General features: G+C 43.0%; 1 protein-coding gene across 1 annotated transcript in view; it reads right to left on the bottom strand.

Moving 5' to 3' along the window:
- The window catches only part of ADAMTS5 (ADAM metallopeptidase with thrombospondin type 1 motif 5), a 90659-nt gene that overhangs the window by 26392 nt on the left and 45763 nt on the right, over positions 1–18504 (bottom strand). Inside the window, exon 3 of the mRNA XM_069636372.1 lies at positions 7347–7514. Within this exon, the coding sequence (XP_069492473.1) occupies positions 7347–7514 (168 nt within the window). The remainder of the gene's footprint in view (positions 1–7346; positions 7515–18504) is intronic.

The raw sequence follows: 18504 nt of genomic DNA, 5'->3' as shown, positions 1-18504 counted from the left end.
GGGAAGTAATGCAGGTGATAGCCCTTGGTCTGCATTTCTGGCACTACCATGCTGTTCATAGGCATTAGATGAGGAGCCAGACTAGGGGTGCCACAGATACATCAGGAAGCCTGGTTAATCTTTCATCCTCCACGAGATTCTTTGCGATTCATAATGGTGTGTTGCTTGCATAGGTGCTGCCCAGGCAAAACGATGTTGTACACGACCTCCTTTACTAGAAACCGAAACCAGACGGGTTGCTTGCAGGGTCAAAGTCGAGCCAATTGGGGCTGCTAAGATTTCATGGTGCAACTGTCCATATTGGATTTCATGTAGAGAGTGTTGATGCATTAGAAAAGTGAGGGAGATTGCAGAGGTGTCTTTCACTGCGTCTCAGACCACATTTCTCCCACAAAGAAGTAACGTTTACAGTTCATTTCTAGACAGTCAATTTCAAATGTCTACATCTTAATAACACCACGTGCATGAAATGCAATCATTGCATGCAGTAATCATTAATCTTGTGTTGTGTATGCATTGTGTCCTGGCTATCCCTACATACAGAGATGTACATGTATGCTGCTTGGGTCACGGAACCTTGTCAGGGGACTCGATGAAATGTAAATCCAGATGTTGAGGGTGAGAACTCACTTAATGAGCATTCCGTGACATCTATCACAACAACAGCACCAGTGCACAGATTGTTTCAAAGTGTTCCCATGCTGGCAGGCATCATTATTCCTAGATCGTGGAGTTTGCGGTTTAGAAATCGACACAGGATCTTACAGGGCACACACGCTTATTAGGCTCACCTCATTTCCGCCACTACTTATTCTGGAATAAGTACACAAGGCAGAAATTCAACATGTTTTAGAGTGTGCTTGACATTGTGTTCTGATGATGTGTGTACTGCGCTTCATGCCGTACTCTAGCCTCTCAGCGAGAACAGGGGTTTGAACCTGTGCTGCTCTGTGTTGTCCTATTCCCAAGACAGGTGAGTTGCCCCCGAGCTGTCCTCCCAGGCAGAATGTGAATGTGTCCTACAAGTGTAGCTCCAGCATTGAACACTATCACCTATGCTCATTGCAATCTTTAACAATCATTGGTAAGGGCAACAGTTTGGGCTTTTGTGTAGCCATGGGAAGGCACTTGCCAGGCACGACCGTCGCGGTATTAACTGGCTACTGATGGGAGCAGATGCAAACTTGTGCTAGTACATGGGCATCTAAAAGCAGAGCCTGGCAAATGCCTAATAATTATACTCAAGCCAAAAGTTGTTTTTAAGAGAACTTCAGTGAAGTGAATGTATAGTGCTTATAAAGCGAGTAGCTGAAGGCAAACATGGCAAGGCATTTTTATTACACCAGTAGCGCTTTACTGCTCCAATTAAGTCATTAACTCTCAGAAGACTGCTTTGAAAAAAAACACTGCCAGTCTCTTTGAGTGCCAAGGGTGATGGTAAGGCTTGATTAAAGAAAGCTCAAAGAGTTCCTATGAGGAGGTGTTTCGGACGGGGAGGGGCATGAACTGGGTAGGAATGACCATAGGGATTAGCATGGTCCCGGGCAATCAGTGGTTGGCCACATAATCAGACACCACCTACAAGCTTTGTGTCCCTCTGCATAAGCCATTTCTCCCTAGCTGCATTATAATGGAAAACTTTACGCATGGTGTGTCACCAGTTCACCGTGGACATAATACAAATGAGATCCACATTCTCAACGATCATGGAGAGGTCGAAGAATTACATTAATTCGTGTCTGGAGGTCAATTTGTCTTGGGAGGATAGATTAGCTGTCTCGGGAGGATAGCTTAGCGGCAACATGCTCACCTTGGAAGCAAGACAAAACGGAGCACCACAGGTTCGATACCCGGGTCCGCGCTTAGAAACCTCTGGGTATTAAGCGCATTATAAATAACATATCATATCATGACAGAATGGCCTTTTGGTGCAGGGTCATGGCGATCACCTTTCACATAAACAATCACTGTATTGTCAAATATCGTGATCGCAGCTGATAGAAATCTGTCAGCAATACATGTATAATTCGATGTACTTGATGCAGGTTTCAGAGATGCTGATTAGTTTGCTCTACATATTGTTTCAATAGAAAATTAATGTTTGACATCTTCAGAGTTGATATCCATGGATTTGCAAAGAGCGGGATCTCCACCTGTAAAGATCAATCGGTGGAATGTTCAGTCTTACCCTCAAAATTCAGGACCCAATTAAAAACTCACTCTAATGTATTTATCCATAGAAAATGAATGATCATAGAACAGATGTGTACCTTAATAGTTAGCACTTGCTCTGTTGAAAAGCAGAGATGGCTGGTAGCTTAGACATTTTCCTTGTGTTTAGTAAGTTCTTCTTTCTTTACAGTCAAGCACATTGTTGTGTATCGTTTATGATGTACTTCCTGCATTTCTGCCTGTTAACAAGCAGAGCTAATTTACCAACATAACAAATGGACAGTGGCGGGAAAGAGTGCAGTAACACCCCAGCAGCCTACGTATTAGAAGAGTGTTGCTAGGTCTGGAAAAGATCCGGGGCTACGCTAATTTTGGTACTGTCGGGACTGGGGGCTAGCTAGCCTTTTTGGTTGTAACCCCTGAGCTTCTATCCGGGGCTACAACCAAATGACCCAGGGTTATAGCCCCTCAGCCCCCTGCCCCTTCCCCCTAGCAACGCCTAATGACCACGCCTGTGCCTCGGACTCCAAGGAAGCAGTCAGGCTTTCCTTGTGCTCATCGCATTTCTGGCAGAATGAGTGCATGGCGGCCGCATGACATAAGCTGTAGAGATGACAGCAGGGCTCCTTGAAGTTATGTGTACCAGTAGTGTGTGCAACACATATCTTAACTGTTAATGAGCTAATTGCAAAATGGAGCTCGCTGGTTCATTAACCGTGTGCTGCAAAATGAAGGAAACATACCAGGAGTACCTTGAAATGATTAAACGTCTCTTGCTTTGGAAGGGAACATGACCGGGGACGTTCATCTAACGAGTGACTTGATGAATGCCTTTCTCCGTGTGGTGCTTAAATACAATGACAGCAGCCTGTCACCACCCTGGAGGTCCTGTACGGTATGAACTGCAGTGCGCATGTTTCCAGTAAAATGCAATGCATATGGATTCAATGTTTTAATATAAAAGACATGCAAACGGAGAACATTGCTCTCACTGGTTAATTAAAGGTTGAAGCGAGAAACAGCGGAGAATGCCATGCTCCTTTCCCAAATGGTTCTCAGGAATGTGCCCAGCTGGGGATCCTAAAGTCTGAAGCCAGGTGGACCTCAGGCGGATCTGTGCGCCAGCGGATGCAGTGAGCACCGGGGTTGCTAAATCTTTCGCTTGCTTCTTAGTTAAAGAGTTTAAAGCAAGGCTGCTCAATGAAGCCTAAAAATGGCCAGCTGCCCCAATCCAGTCCACGTACCAAATGGCACACATACAATTACATTCTTGTGCACCACTGCCTTGTGCGCTGAATGGCGGTGTTTTTTTGCTGGCTTGCAAAATTTAGTGTGCAGAGAATCAAGCGTTTTATAATGACACAATCCCATTGGGAAAAGAACTGTGTGAATCAGCCCCTTAGTGTCTTCCTATAAGTGAGGCCAAGGATTAGTAAGTTTTAAATGTCTGGGGTAATTCGGTGTCCAATCATTTCGAATTCTGCCTGACCTCCTATCTAACATTACACCTTCCACCAAATCATTTTCCTGTGCACGTTCACACTGGTGGACTGCTTGCATATGAGTGATCCCTGTGGAGCCTGATGTCTGTCCCATCACTGCCCTCTTTCCATCACACAGTCCCAGGTCACAACCTACTCATGCCCCATCCATGCCCAGTGCTAAAATGCCACTGTTCATGGTCATGCTGCTAGTTGCCTTCGCTTCCAGTCCCATACTGCAGTGCGGCAAAGATTCCTCACCCTGACCACTCTCCTTCCCCCTGCCTCTGGTGCACCATCGCCTACCTGATTAATAGCATCCGCCTCCAAGCATACTTACTATCATGGTGTCCCTCTACACCTGCCACTGCTATACTCCTATCATGGTCACATTCCTGTCATTTCCACACTGTCCACCCACCCAACACCAGTGCCTCGCCCCACGTTGCAACACCATCTTGCTGGGTATGTTTCCTCTCATGATGCCCCTTCATGACTGGTCATTATGTGGTGGCCATCAGCATCCCCACTCGCTATCATCACATGCTGGACATTCCATGTCAATGTGACATCCCTTGATGATTTTCGTTGCAGGGTGTCCTCCCCTTTTGCCAGATCTCCAACAGCCCCATAGCAATCATGCTTGTATGTGTGTATTCTTGACTGCCTTCTATGTGACACTATGAATGCTAGTGTACTTAAAGTCAAAAAGAGCTCTCAAGTGGCAGAGAGGTGTGATAACAGACCCCCATACAAAACAAATAGATAAAAACCTAAATAAATAACATTGATTTAAACTTAGCAGGCCTATTTACCCAATGCATCACGATAGTAAGGCATATATTACATCCAACAAATGGGAAATATGAGATTTGTAACCAATTTGACATTATTTAGTTTTGCCTTTTCCCATAATCAATTCTCACCCTACTTTTATCAACATAGGAAAGGTTGTTGTTCATCTGATGACTATGTTTTCTAACGGACAGGCCCTTTTACAATGATGGGCGATAAACCTAGTGACACTTTTAATTATCCTGTTTTTTATATATCACACCATTCTGGATGTCTCATTCTTCTAAGCACTGTAATACTATGTGTTATTATTACCCAATCTAATGGTACCCAGCTTATGCCAGACACCATTGATGCAACTGGATCCCAGCCCGTGGATTATGAGTCTGCACATTCATATGAGGTACACAGAAGTGAATAGGATACTTTGAAGGTGCTTTAATCTTTCACTAATCATTCTTATATCTCCAGTATTGTATGTACATAGGCATTCACTGTGGTTTACATTTTGGAATACAAAATGGCACCTCATAAAATGTATTATTCACCATGAACCCCCTTTACCCCCAGGAAAGACATGCTTAGTAACTTTCTTCTAACAAACTGAAAAAGCATACAATTGGTAGAACTATTGAGAGGCCAGGAAGGAACTCTATCTAACCTTTGCCCCAGGTATATCTGGGCTCAACATGGTCTCAATCATGCTTTTTAGTAATTGTTAATGTTAATGTTAAAGGATATTTGTACCGCACACTATCACCACCGGAGTGGTCCCCTGGCGCTCAATTGTGGTTTGCATGGTGGCATGTACATTTATTACAATGTGTGGTCTTAATAAACATTGATTAGGGTGATGTGTATCACCCTTATCCTAATTGGTGGAGGCAGCAATTTATCAGAGGACATCAGGCAAGGCAGACACGGCCGTAATTCGGCCCATCCCTGATTTATAGGCCTTCAGCACGTGTGCAGGTACCTGGATCCCATAGGACCAAATTCTGCTGACAAGCTGTACTGTAGAGAGAGATATCTAGTGAAACTGGCCCAATTATGATCTGTGACCATGTCTGGGTTTTGGGAAAGTCACACGGTAGCTCAGGTAGAAATTGAAAAGAAGGCTCTTTTTGGGTCTGCATGTCCATTGGTTATTATAACTGCCTTCAAAGATGTATCTGTTGCAATCAAAAAGATAATGGGAATTGTTTTGGACATATATAAAATTACCATTTGAGTAAGACTCCATGGTAGAGTGGCTCAACAAATGTGTTCTTATATTAGGATTTATAAATAAAATTAGCATCACAATGATGGAGTTTGGACTTGTTCATACTAAGTGGAAGCATCAGCATTGCATCGGGTTGGTCCCAAGCCTACACGTTCCATGGCAATGGCTATATTCATTATGTTTATTAATCACAGAACATTGTGGTCATCTCATGCAAAGAACTACAGAGAACACGGTTTCATAGTTGTAGTTGGATCATTTCAATCCTTAGATCATTACTTTTTGGAATCTTGGTGTGTCTGATGGGGCAGATTAGCAGCTTGACATGTAAGGAAGTTTATGAGTTTGGCTTGGGGAAGCTAATACGAGGCATTCGATTCTACAGCTTTCTTAAATATTTTTTCTAAGAGTGCCATGATGTTTATATATTTCAAAACATCAACCTGCATCAACTGTTGTTCTTTTCGTGTAGTGACAGATCACCACACTGACCCACGAGCCATTCAAGATGAACTAAGCCAGAATCTGAAAAAATAATCTCAAATCATGTATCAGACTGAGGCACAACGGGATATGCAAAAGTGCCAGAGAGGGATGCTTGAGAGGACAACACACAGTTTAAAAATGGGTGTTGCAGGCACAGGAGCAGGTTCCTTTGGGCAGACAAATATGCTGTACATCTATCTAGCATCTAGACACCGCAACGCTGTCGACTTGCCACTAAGAACAATTACACCCTTGCAAGATAATTGACCATGATTTACACTATTTTCTCTAAGCTGTCAAAAGTTGTCTTCTACACTGATTAAACAATTGAATTTAATGTGTAATTAACTAAAAACTACATTACAAGGATTGTGTGGTGAAGACGAATTTTATGGGAATAAAGTATGCCCTGCAAACCAAGTACTGATGGTGGAAACACATGTTCACATGATGTGTGTGTGTGCATGTCATTGGGTGTACAATATGCATATGGATTTAAATTTGTGAAACAGTAGTGAATCAATACAGCACATATCTATTACGTAGATATATGGATTTATATTTAAAGAGTAGCAAGAAAATGAGAACCATTGTAATCTGTACTGAAATAATAATTATCATGATTAATTGGATCTGGTGGTCTCATTGATTAAGTGAAATTAATTGGGTGATACATGCATCAGGATTACTTTGTGTATTAGTATGGTGGGAACAACCTTGCCCATTTAGTTGGAAAACCATATTGTATGCTCTTCAAAGGCCAGTACGGCGGCCTTCGTTATTGATGGTCTGGTTTGTTTCAAATCGCTGTGCAATGTTATAATGCATCATTGCCTTTAACCTAAAACAGACATACATATCAAATATATGTTATTAGATTTTGATGAATACTTGTCAGAGATACTGTGACTCAGAAGGGATTCTATCAGACAACTCACATTTCAGATGCACATGCCCTTCCATGTAATTCACATACTTAAAGAAAGGTTCTACTTTTTGTGTATGGTAATAGAACTATGTCTAACCAAAAGGCAGCAAATTATGTGTGTCTTAAATTATTCAGTGAATCAGCAAGTACTTCCCATTGTCCAAAAGACACATTGTATCAGTTTCAGCAAATTGTGGGATCATTTATTTCTGGGTGATATAACACATGCTCCTGTGAAACACAAAATGATCATGCTTACCGTGGCCGTCATCCATGAATTCAGTTATTGTTGTCGTAGTACATTTTGACCAGGGTTTCGAAGCATCGATGCTTGTGAGGACCGAAGACATCAAACGCTTGTCTTTCATGGTACCAAAGTTATCCTTGCAGAAGTCAGAGTCGTCATGGGACAGCCCTAGCAAATGTCCTAAGAGCATCAAAGGAAGGTGAAATAATAAATCACAGCTTGCAAGAACCACATTCTCCTAAAACAGATCATGTTATCTTCTTATTGACTACACTGACTGTTTAGTCTTCATTATAGCTAGCATTACACAGGTAGCAAATTATTTTAAACTTACCAAATAAAATTAACAATCAGCCCATCTCACTTTTCAATGTTTTGACTTTGTTACATCACAGTCAATGATACATTTGTTGTCCCACAATCACCTTTAGCTCAACTTTACTTGTAAACACAGGGCCCTACAATAGGTCTCTCATGATCCGATCTGGTGCATTAGAAGACCCAATCCAGATCAAGACCTTCTTTTTTACCTGGGCGACTTGCCACACTTTGGGGCATATCACATATGCAAATACGTTGGTCCTCAGCTGGTCTTAAAACAAACTGGCAATCCTTCTAACAATTGTATACACAACTCGTAGAGATACCACCTCACTCGGGTGCTGACATATGGTCTTCCATCGTCCCCACACGCACTCCAATGATCACAAACATACCTCTTCCTAGATACATCACACCCCACTGGTGTCTGGCCAAATGTTTACCCACTTCCAATCCCATTTTCTTATCCCCACTCCTCTTCTCTCTTCAGACTAAGTCCCAGTCCCGGGAGGATAGCTCAGCGACAACGTGAGCGCCTTGGAAGAAAGACGGCACGAAGCAACACAGATTCGATCCCCGGGTCCGCGCTTTGAAACCTCTGGGTGTTTAAGCGCATTATAAATATGCAACTAAGACAACAAAAAAAACAATGACGCAACTAAATAAACAAAAAAACTATTCCTGTAACAGCGCCTCGATGCCCGCGGGCTGTGTGAGCACTTTAAAAATGTAAAATAATAAAAAGAAAAAACTAAGATCTGGTCATAGCCAGTGGAGCCATAGTAAGCCTACTTCCCGGACAAGCCAGGTGCTCTGATACCATTGATCTGGTGATTTGGCATAAAAGATTCATAACATAACATATTATATCAATGGACACTCTCAAGCTTAATTGGATTTGCATCACCCTCTTCCCCTTGTCTGTACCCAAAAGACTTTTTAACTTGATTTTTTTTTCCAAGTTCGGAGAAACATACCTTTAAGGATGGAGTTGACTAAGATCGGTAGCCAATCACATCAATTCCTGTCTTTCTGCAGCCCCTTATATATTTGGAGCCTTAGGAGAATGGCCCAAAGCAATATCACACCATATCGCTCGCCGTAATATCATCAAAGCAAACACCAGAGTGATATTTGTGAATGATACTGTAGGTCAGCCACAATTTAGGATGTGCACAATAGCCTTGGAAGGTATCAGGAATATATACGAGATATACTAAAATATGAAGGTCTGAATAACTTCCCCACTCGTTAATATGTGAGTGTCCAAAGCCCAGAGGCTAACACAAGATTATGGCAACAGAAACCACTTGGTTTGACCTTCAATTTATTTTAAGATTTTATGGTTTGCAAAACTATGTTCCCCAGTTTTATTTGCCATTAAAATCACTATACAAATTCCAAGACACACACCATTTGAACAATTCATTCTCGGGTTTCAAACAGTGAACTAACCTAAAAGAGAGCAAGGTTTCTCTCGCATGCTCATAGAGGGCGCACTGCTGTCAGTTATTCAACGGTTTATAAGTGATAACATGTGACATTCACTCGTCAAAATGTTTGTTAATCAAATGCAGTGCCCCTGTTTTTGATCAACAACCATGATGACTAGTGAATGTCAAATTGCGAAAACCTGCACAACTGCACCACTTTTTGTGCTATGCAGGATGGCATTGGGAATGCCCTGATTTCCAAAGAACCTTGCGAGCGACTGCAGGGGCTGAATGCAGTTCCATTATGTCCGCGGCAAGTACCATTCTGACCACATTAATTAGGGGTGCAGGCCATTCGCTAATGTACTAATTGGGTTACAACCCCCAACACATCAACACTCATGGCCCTTAACTGTAAATGCACTTGGTACATTCTGAGCTCCTTATTGGAGCACGAAATGGAAAAATGAAGAGAAACTGTCATATGCGTCTAATCATTGAGAGGTAGAAACCCCAGACAGCATTGCGCCGTCCACAGCGCTTCAGATCTCACAAGGGATTCCCTGTGTGGGGGGGAAGTGGCACATGCCAGGTGCCCACTGTGGGCACGGACGTCATTTGGGGGTCGCCAGAGGTCGCAACTGCGACCTCTGAGGTCTCCCTTGCGACCTCTGTGGTCTCCCTTGCGACCTCTGTTAAAAAAAAAGAAATAAAAAAAAAACATTTCGGTTTTTTTTTTTTTTTTTTCGTTTTTTGTAATGCAAGGTCCTGGAGTGGATGGCTCTCATGTTCAGGCCCTTTAAAAAAAAAATAATAAGACAAACAAGAACAGGAGTGCCACAAGTCTAACACTTTCAGCACTGACCCTAAATAAGAAATAATAGGAAACCAAATAATGTGTCTTTCTGGAATTCTGTACAATAATTGCTAAACTCATTAAAGGTTTATTTCAGGCACACTTCAGGGGGTGAGTCACTGATTTAGTCTGTTCTTAAACGCCTCAACTCAGCCTTTAATCCTTCTGAGGTCGATAAATGAGTACCAAGACAGGTTGGGTGATATTGGGTGCATATTTTTTCTATATAAAGCGCTTAAGTGTAAGTGCTATATAGTAACACATCATTATCATTTGGTCATGGACGTCTGCTTGCATTCATAGTAATTTGGTAATATGGGCCTATACACACTGACCTTAATGCTACATATGGCAATCCATTCTTGCATGAAATATACATCACATTATAGTGATATCGTAACCATATTTTTCGTACTGTACAATGCTGTGATGTCACTTCCTGTTTTGGCAACGGGTGAAAGGTTTGTGTTCCATCGCTTCCCGCGATATCACTTCGGGGTGGGGTCAAATGATATCAGTTCCTGTGATGTCATCAGGGGGTCAAGGGTTGTGTGATGTCACTTCCGCTACCCCTGGCATTTTGGTGAAATGACGTCCACAGCAGCACTTCCACCTCGTTGAGAATCAGGATGCACTCTCAAGTGAGCCTGTCACTGCCTTCTCCTCACAGAGGCTGGAACTGCATAGCCTTGATTCTCAAAATTTAATTTTGTGACACTGGTGTCATTTTTGAGAATCAGGGCCTTGCAATTTGCGTGTTTTGTATGCATCTGCAAACACAACTTAGAATCCGGGCCTCAGTCCGCAAAGGGTAGTAGACCCATACACAAAGAGCTATAGTAGTCCTTTGTATGTTATAAAGCATGGTGGCACCGGCTATGCAGCTAAATGAAATAGAAGTGCGCCCAGATAGCCATGTAGATGTATTTATTTTTCCGGGTGTCCAGTATGTGGGACCAGACGTTATTTAACGCCAGTGTACTAGAATAGGAGTTTCCTTTTGGTATTTTCACCACTAGGCAGCAAACATCCGGAAATCCCTTATTGCACAGTTTTGGAATGCGTACATTGACTATCAGTTCTTTAATGGGCTGATACATATTTGATTTGTGGTTGTTCTGGCACTTTTAGCAAACAGGTACAGAAGGTGCAGAAAGCTACAGGCGATGTGCATTTGAACACTATTGCTAACATTTAAGGTATGTGAACTGCATGCCCTTTGCATGCAATCGTGTTTAAAAGAGGTTACATGGGACTTAGATGTATGCATGGATGGCACTATTAGAGCTCGAACCTTGCTGGGAAGCGGCAGAGGACTTTACATAGGGGACACCTCTAGGGGTTACAGGATGGGTGCATGGGTAGCAGAAGGAACTCTAAAAGGTAGCGGTAGCAAGGGTATTAAGATGTCAACTTCTGCGCTTATAGAGAATGCATCAAATTGTTCAAAAAATTGATTATCTGAAATGATCTCTCCATGAGATGATGTGATTTATGCTCTACATATTTGCTTGCATAGTTTCTGGAACACGGCTTTGCTTGTCAGGTGTTCCCTTGAGGTATCTTCAAGCATTCATTTGTTCCGTATTTCTTAGACGATGTTCACCGTGCACTTTAATTGCACTTAGATAGCTACTGCTGCAATTTTCTTCCGGATAGAAATACAATATCAGAACCCTATGCGAAATTGTGTCTGTGCTTGTTCACCTTCAGTGAGTGCTCATTTGTAGGTAGGTAGATTGTGGCAATTGCATAGTATTTAAATAATTCTTCCTTAATTTGAAATCCATATTTGTGAGTATTATACCTTAAAAGTAGATTTTTCTAGAATCCCTGGTCGTCAAAGCGCACATTTTCGACACTTTACTCAGCTGCTTCATGACACATTCCGTAACAGTCAACTCAGTTTGGTATTGGTCCAGGAGACACATTTAGATGGTTGCTATTTGGGAACCCCCAGCAGTTACCAGACTTTTTGGTAAAGCCACGCTTCCCAGGGCCTGTACAATGCACACACATTGCCACAGCTTCAACACGAGGTGAGTTTGCTTGTCGAGATATGGATTTGTACCCCTGCTGAATGCTTTCAGGTTCTCTTTTATTGTACGTTTTTGTGCTTAAAATATGACTTTTGAGGAGTAATTGTCTTTAATACTTATTAAATACTACAATTGTTTTGTATTCCATTAGTTTTTGTGTAGCTTTCCTTTCACTGTACCTTATTTTAACTCACTTCCAAAGGGGTTTTTTAGGATTCAGGGTTTCCCCTTCCTTTGGCAATATTTCAAATACTGCCTGTTTTTACAATGTGTCTTATTATAGGTCATGAGGTACTTACATCATGCAGAATATGAGCAAATACTACCTTAAGAATTTGGAAGTGCTAGAAAAAGTCCTGGAACTTTTTGCTGCCAACATTTTGCTGACCCCTGCCTACCCAGGAATAAGAACCTATAACCCTGCAACGGAGGCACAGAAGTAACTATGCTTGGCTAGACTCGCCAGAGAATCATGCAATAGCCCAGGAAACACTGAGCAACCCAGCTTAAAATTCCACCAGGGACCCGGAAAATGGGCCCTCTGAGTCCCACTACAGAGCGTCTGGAAAAGGACTGCCCAGCCGAGATATCACAATATACCCTCACCGGCCAGTTCACCTCTCTCTGAAACCCACTACCACGAACCACCAGGACAGACAGGACTTGTGTATTGAGCTCCGAAAGCATCCCAAGAAGGAGGGCCACCCACCAACAACCACAGACACTCATTCCTACCAATATGCTCACTCTCCACTATACATCAACAAACAATAGAATGCAGCTACACCACTCGATCAATTCGACCTAGATGCACACATAACTACATCGCTCATAGAACACCTCAACAGCCTGGTAGAACGTAGCTATACTCCACAAAATATCCAGGCTTGGCGGTACACAGAAGCATTTACACAGGTCCCACGGCAGGCAGAATGCAAACTCAGAGACCACCCTCCTTGCTGTGCACATTCCACTGATCTCACACATTCACCGCACCACACATATCTTTAGAATGCAGCCAACCCACGCAAACCATTCCGGCTGCACACATACCATGCGCACCCAAGCACTATATGCTCCACTACTCTCTCCACTGATACGGACCACGGTCTTCGAGGGTGTTCAACCCACAGCGCTTTGAGATCATACCAATGGTACATAAGGCGGTATCCAAATGCACCATAACATAAATGAATAGGCACAGTCAATACACGTGTGCAGCACATGACCTGTGAAAGAGACTGCTGCACTTCAAAGCATATTCTGACTCCCAAAGGTATGCACTTTGAATGGAGGAATTACCACCTGTGTAGTTATTACACCTGCTTTATCCTCTTCATGAGAAGCCAGACACAAAGGAAAGCCCAATGCTTACAAGTGTTCTACACAGATGCCTGGCAGCATGCCGTGCTCTAAACAATAATGCTCATGCTTAGCATTTCTCATTGTTTTTTTTACAATCCCACCTGGAAATAGGTGGACAAGTGAAACTTATTTTCAAAATGATAGACATTCATGGCCCATCACTGCAAATGATCTTATTGGACACACAAGGGTGCGGGCTGAACTCACCCACATGTGTTCTGTTATCCTATGCACATGTAGGTATGTGGACCAAATGCAACACATATACATTCATCAAGGTTCTGCATGTAGATTCCTTACGCCCGAAGCGAGTCCCTTCTCCTGCGTACACATCTGTGATGTGAGTCAGGAATCACCTGCAGGGAAATGCAAGTGCAGAATACAAGGGGCTCCTCCTGTCAATTTGTCCCCATATTATTTTGTGACTTGGGATCCAAGTATCAATAAGTCAGTGTGGTTGTGCACTGCCCTTACCTGCACAACATTCTTAACAATTGTGTCATCCAGCTCAACATTTTCTGCATTTGCAGTAGTCAGTCACCCAAGTCTGTGCTAAAGACTGAACGAGCACATATTCAGGCGTAACAACATCTGATTAAATGTTCACTGCCATATTAGACCATAACTCATCTTTGGTACACTGTCATTTAAAAGAAGGTAATATGTCGCTGGAAAAGACACAACTGCAATTGATCACAGTGAATGATGTTGAATTGCATTTCTCCAGCAGGGGGTTTGAAGAATGCTATTGCGTGAGGAGTGCTGAAGGTTTAATCCCAAGTTTGAACAACATACAACACCATATTTGAAAAACGTATCATGTAGTCTGTACGGGAGAAGCATCTTAAATGTTCTAAAGGTTCCATGTAATTACAACGAAAATAGGAATAACACAAACTTTTTCCATGACCCTAAAATAACGAAAAATAACAAATTATTCATTATGTTTTCATTTGGGCGGTCCACCCCCAAGCCTGCGATTTCCCTGGGTCCATAACACCACCCCGAACCCATCCCGACCCGCTTTATTCCCTTAGACCGCCCTACATATATTTTAAATAAAAAATCTATTTTTCGTTATTTTATTATCGTTTCAAAAGATTTTTGTTATTCCTAATTCGTTATTACCACTGTATACCTGTCCGACCCCTTAGCATGCTTGGTATTGGCTTTAATGTAAAGAACTGCAAATGGTGCAGCTTTCGAAGACATGAGAGCAAGTGGGTAGTACTCATTACCCTGACTATGTAACACAGGTTACCCTTTCAGAATGTCTACCACTGCACTGTTCTACCAGTTAGAGGATTGCATATTTGAAGACGTCTATGGGCCGGATTCACAAGGTTTTGCGCATGGGCACATCTGGAGAGGCCCGGAACATCTCTGACATGCTTGTGTCCAGATTTACTCAATGGTCGCTCTTGAATCACTTGAATGAAGGATTACTTCTTAAATCACCCTGCAGAGTGTGTCCTCACGTTTGTTCAAATTAGTTTGATGACAATGTTTGTGTTGGTGATGGTGTTTGTCTGTGTATGTGTGTGGGCATGACTCATCAACCACTCTACTGACTGTGTTTTCATTCATTTGTTTCTTACAGTTTGAGGTTGGTGTGTGTTTTGGCATGTCACACCCACAAAGTGTCTTTTGGAGACTTTAGCCCATTACGTGGAGTGTGAATTTGTTCTCTATTGACTGATGTTGATCTTTTGTGTCTGTGTGTGTGTGCATGTATGGGTGTGCCTCGTGCCCAATGCACAGGTTGGTGACTCTGGGCTGACCTGCAGAGTCTGTCTATGTGTTCATACCAGAGTTGTTCTCACAGTGCATTATTTACCAGTTTGTGTGGGCATGCCCCAATTTCAATGCACACATGGTAACTCTAGTCTGAGCATGTACACATGTTTGGATACGTGTTTTTTCATGGACAAGGTATACACTGCCTCGAGTAACTATTCCATTCATCACCATCAAGTCTGGATGTTACATCATTACACATTGAAACAATTGATTTGCTACACTGCCTGCTCGGAAATTATATGATATGATATCATAGTTTATTTATATAGCGCCTATACACAATGTGTTTCAAAGTGCTTCAAGGCAAGGGAGGGAACAAGGGAAAATACAATGACATTCTTGCAGGCCATGAACAGTAAGGATGTGAAATTAACTATCGTACTTGGCCTGACGACAGATAGTGCAAGAGCTAAGTCATAGATAAGGAAGAGAGGGGGAGAGTGGAAAGGAAATGGAAACAGACAGGCGAGTACCGTACTAGGCCTGACGATATTTCTGGTAGAGCCGGAGAAAAACAAGAGGTGAGGGAGAGGGGTGCAGAAAGGTAGGGGAGGAACAAAACAAGCGACTATCATACTAGGCCCGAGGACATTTCAGATAGTGCAGGAGGGGGGAAGTGCAGGAGGGGGAAGGGACGGTGAAAGTGTGCTAGGCATGATTAGTCTGAGCATGCAATATGCAGCCAATTCATATCTAGAATTTCTTCATTCAATAGTTAAACATCCCAGTGAATTATTCACAGGTTAGGTTGGCCCTATCACATGGGGCCAACATGTGCTTCAAATGTTCGGATCCTTGCAGAACTGTCTCTGCTCTTCATTGTTCAGAGGTCAGACAATTGAGAACTATTCAGATGGGTCACTTTCCCAACTTATATTACAGCATTTTGAAGATGGAAATAATATACAGCATGATGCACCCTATATAGACCTGATATTATCATCAAAGGCTGTTCATCCACTACGTACTCGTTCTGAGAGGTGAAGTACCCAACACTTAAACCCCTGATTTAGAGAGTGGACACATACATGTAAACTGCTAAAAGTGCATTCCTGTCAAGGATTCGACCTATCAATTCATAGTGGTGGCTGCAACTGGCAACACAACTGCAGAAAGGTCTCGCCCTATCACTTCTACCAATAGAGGGTACATCCCTGTTCTGAAAAAAATCAAATATCTATCTCTTCTTGCCTTTGAAAGCTCACATCCTCTCATTCTCATAAATACATGTGTCGCTCTCTGTTTCATTCTGTCATGAATGGGCCGCATTGCGGTAGATGTTTCTCTCTGAAGTTAAATCAAATACAGAATCAAAATCAAAATGGGCGATAATACCCTGTATTTGGCTACAAACGGACAGGATATAAACATAAAGGACAGCCTAGCACATTGGAAACTTGATTGTTGGTGGGAAGCAAGAGCAAATTAGACAGCTACCTTGGCTAAACACCTGTCATTTGTTGTTAGCAGTCAAGAGACTCACTGCCATATTTTCAGGACCATTACTTTTTGTAGGTTTTGCCTCTGTTGAAATGGGATTGTCTTTTTACTCTACTCTGATAGTGTCTGATATCTTCATACTGCAAAACACAACTGCAGCTCAACTGGATCAAAGGTTTGGCGATTATTTGGGAAAGTGCATATATTACAGTTGGGTGCTGATAATGGCTCATGCCCTATATGGCATAGAATGCTTACCGGACTGCCTACACATTCGGTATTATAAGGGGGTGATCTAAAGGCCTCCTCCACATGCCCCACCTTGAAGAGGTTCCTAGAAACAACTGCACTTGAGCGATGCACACTGGTTTCCCTGAGAGTAAATTTAGCGGACAGGCCCACTTCACAAATCAGACACATGTACTGACCTGTCGACTGCGCTTGACATGGATGACCATCACACATTACTCACCCTCCTTGCAGGGATTCTTTGACAATATCCTAAAATGGGCCACATTCTGCCTATAGTGCAGACAGCAGGTTGTTCATATGGGCTCTTTTAGATCCAAATGCCGTCCCATTACCTGTCGAGTCCCTCAGAGTTCTGTTCTCTGCCTGGTCATCTTTAACCTCTCCAGGGAACTGTTGGGCTCACTCTTGGACAACCCAAACATTGCAATACAGCAATATGCAGATAATACACCTTTCTACCTAACGGTCAAGGGACAACAAGATATTGCTCACCTTTGCTCATAGTTTGAAACCATTCAAATATGGATGACCGGTGGCTACATGAGGCTTAACACGACCAAGATCTCATTCTTACTTCTGTGTACCCATCCAAGCAGGAATCCGCTGAAAGGTGGCTGGGTAAAGCATGCGAGGATGGATTCTACCCTCGGCTCACCCACTCAGCAAAATCGCTAAGCTTCATTGGCCCTCATAAGGAGGTTGGAGGTAACCATGCCGCTTTTAGCGGCATGGTTGCCTCCTTACCGCAATCCGGGCCCGCATCCCTCGAATGACGACTTACCGGGCCATCGCAACCTTGGCGGACCCGGTAATTCCCCGTCCGAGGAACCCGGACCCGGTCAATCCCCATTCCCATTCGAGCCCCCATAGGGCTCAATGGGAATGGGGATGTAGCTAACAACGGGCCCGTTAATAACGGGCCCGTTGTTAGCTCTCTGGTGTCCTCACGGGACCCGGTATGGACGCCTGGTTTTTCCAGGCACCCATTGCGGCTCCCGCGAGGAGACCTTGTGGTAGGACGGAATGGGTTTACCGGCACCGGCACCTTTACTGGTGCCAGTAAACCCATTCCGCCAACCTTATGATGAGGGCCATTGTGAATAGCACATTATCCTTCCAACAACACATCGCGTAAAAGGTCTCTAATGGCTTGGTATCATATGTTTCTACTCCATGAAATGAAGCCTCTTCTCTGCCCCAAGACTTGCAAACAATGCAGCAGGCTCCGATGATCTCACATATTGACAGGGTTAACTGCCTCCTCACACAATACCCTGCTGCTCACATGACCCCCCTCAATGTCTGCAAAAAAAACAAAAAGGGAACACACGGGACACACATTTTGAAGGATAAACACTGTGGTATTAGAAACGCTATTTAGAAAGCAACAGGGTTAGGAAATCAAGGCAACTATAACGTGGCAAGAACTACAAGTCCCATCATGCTGCGCTCACCCCATTACCTGCTCTAGAAAATGTGAGCACATCATCCCACCTTGTGCAAATTACAATGGCTCCTGATCCCAGCTAGGATCTGGTGCAAACCGCTTACCTCCCCTGCAAGGTAACCACGACTTGTATGCTGCACTACCTGATGACAAAACTAAAAACATAGTACGACAGTCAGTCATCACACAGTAAGACCGTCAACAGACTGGAACTTCA

Source organism: Ambystoma mexicanum, chromosome 7p (assembly GCF_040938575.1).
Source record: "Ambystoma mexicanum isolate Mex_15411 chromosome 7p, UKY_AmexF1_1, whole genome shotgun sequence".
Classification (NCBI taxonomy): domain Eukaryota; kingdom Metazoa; phylum Chordata; class Amphibia; order Caudata; family Ambystomatidae; genus Ambystoma; species Ambystoma mexicanum.
This window is presented reverse-complemented; position numbering and strand designations above follow the sequence as displayed.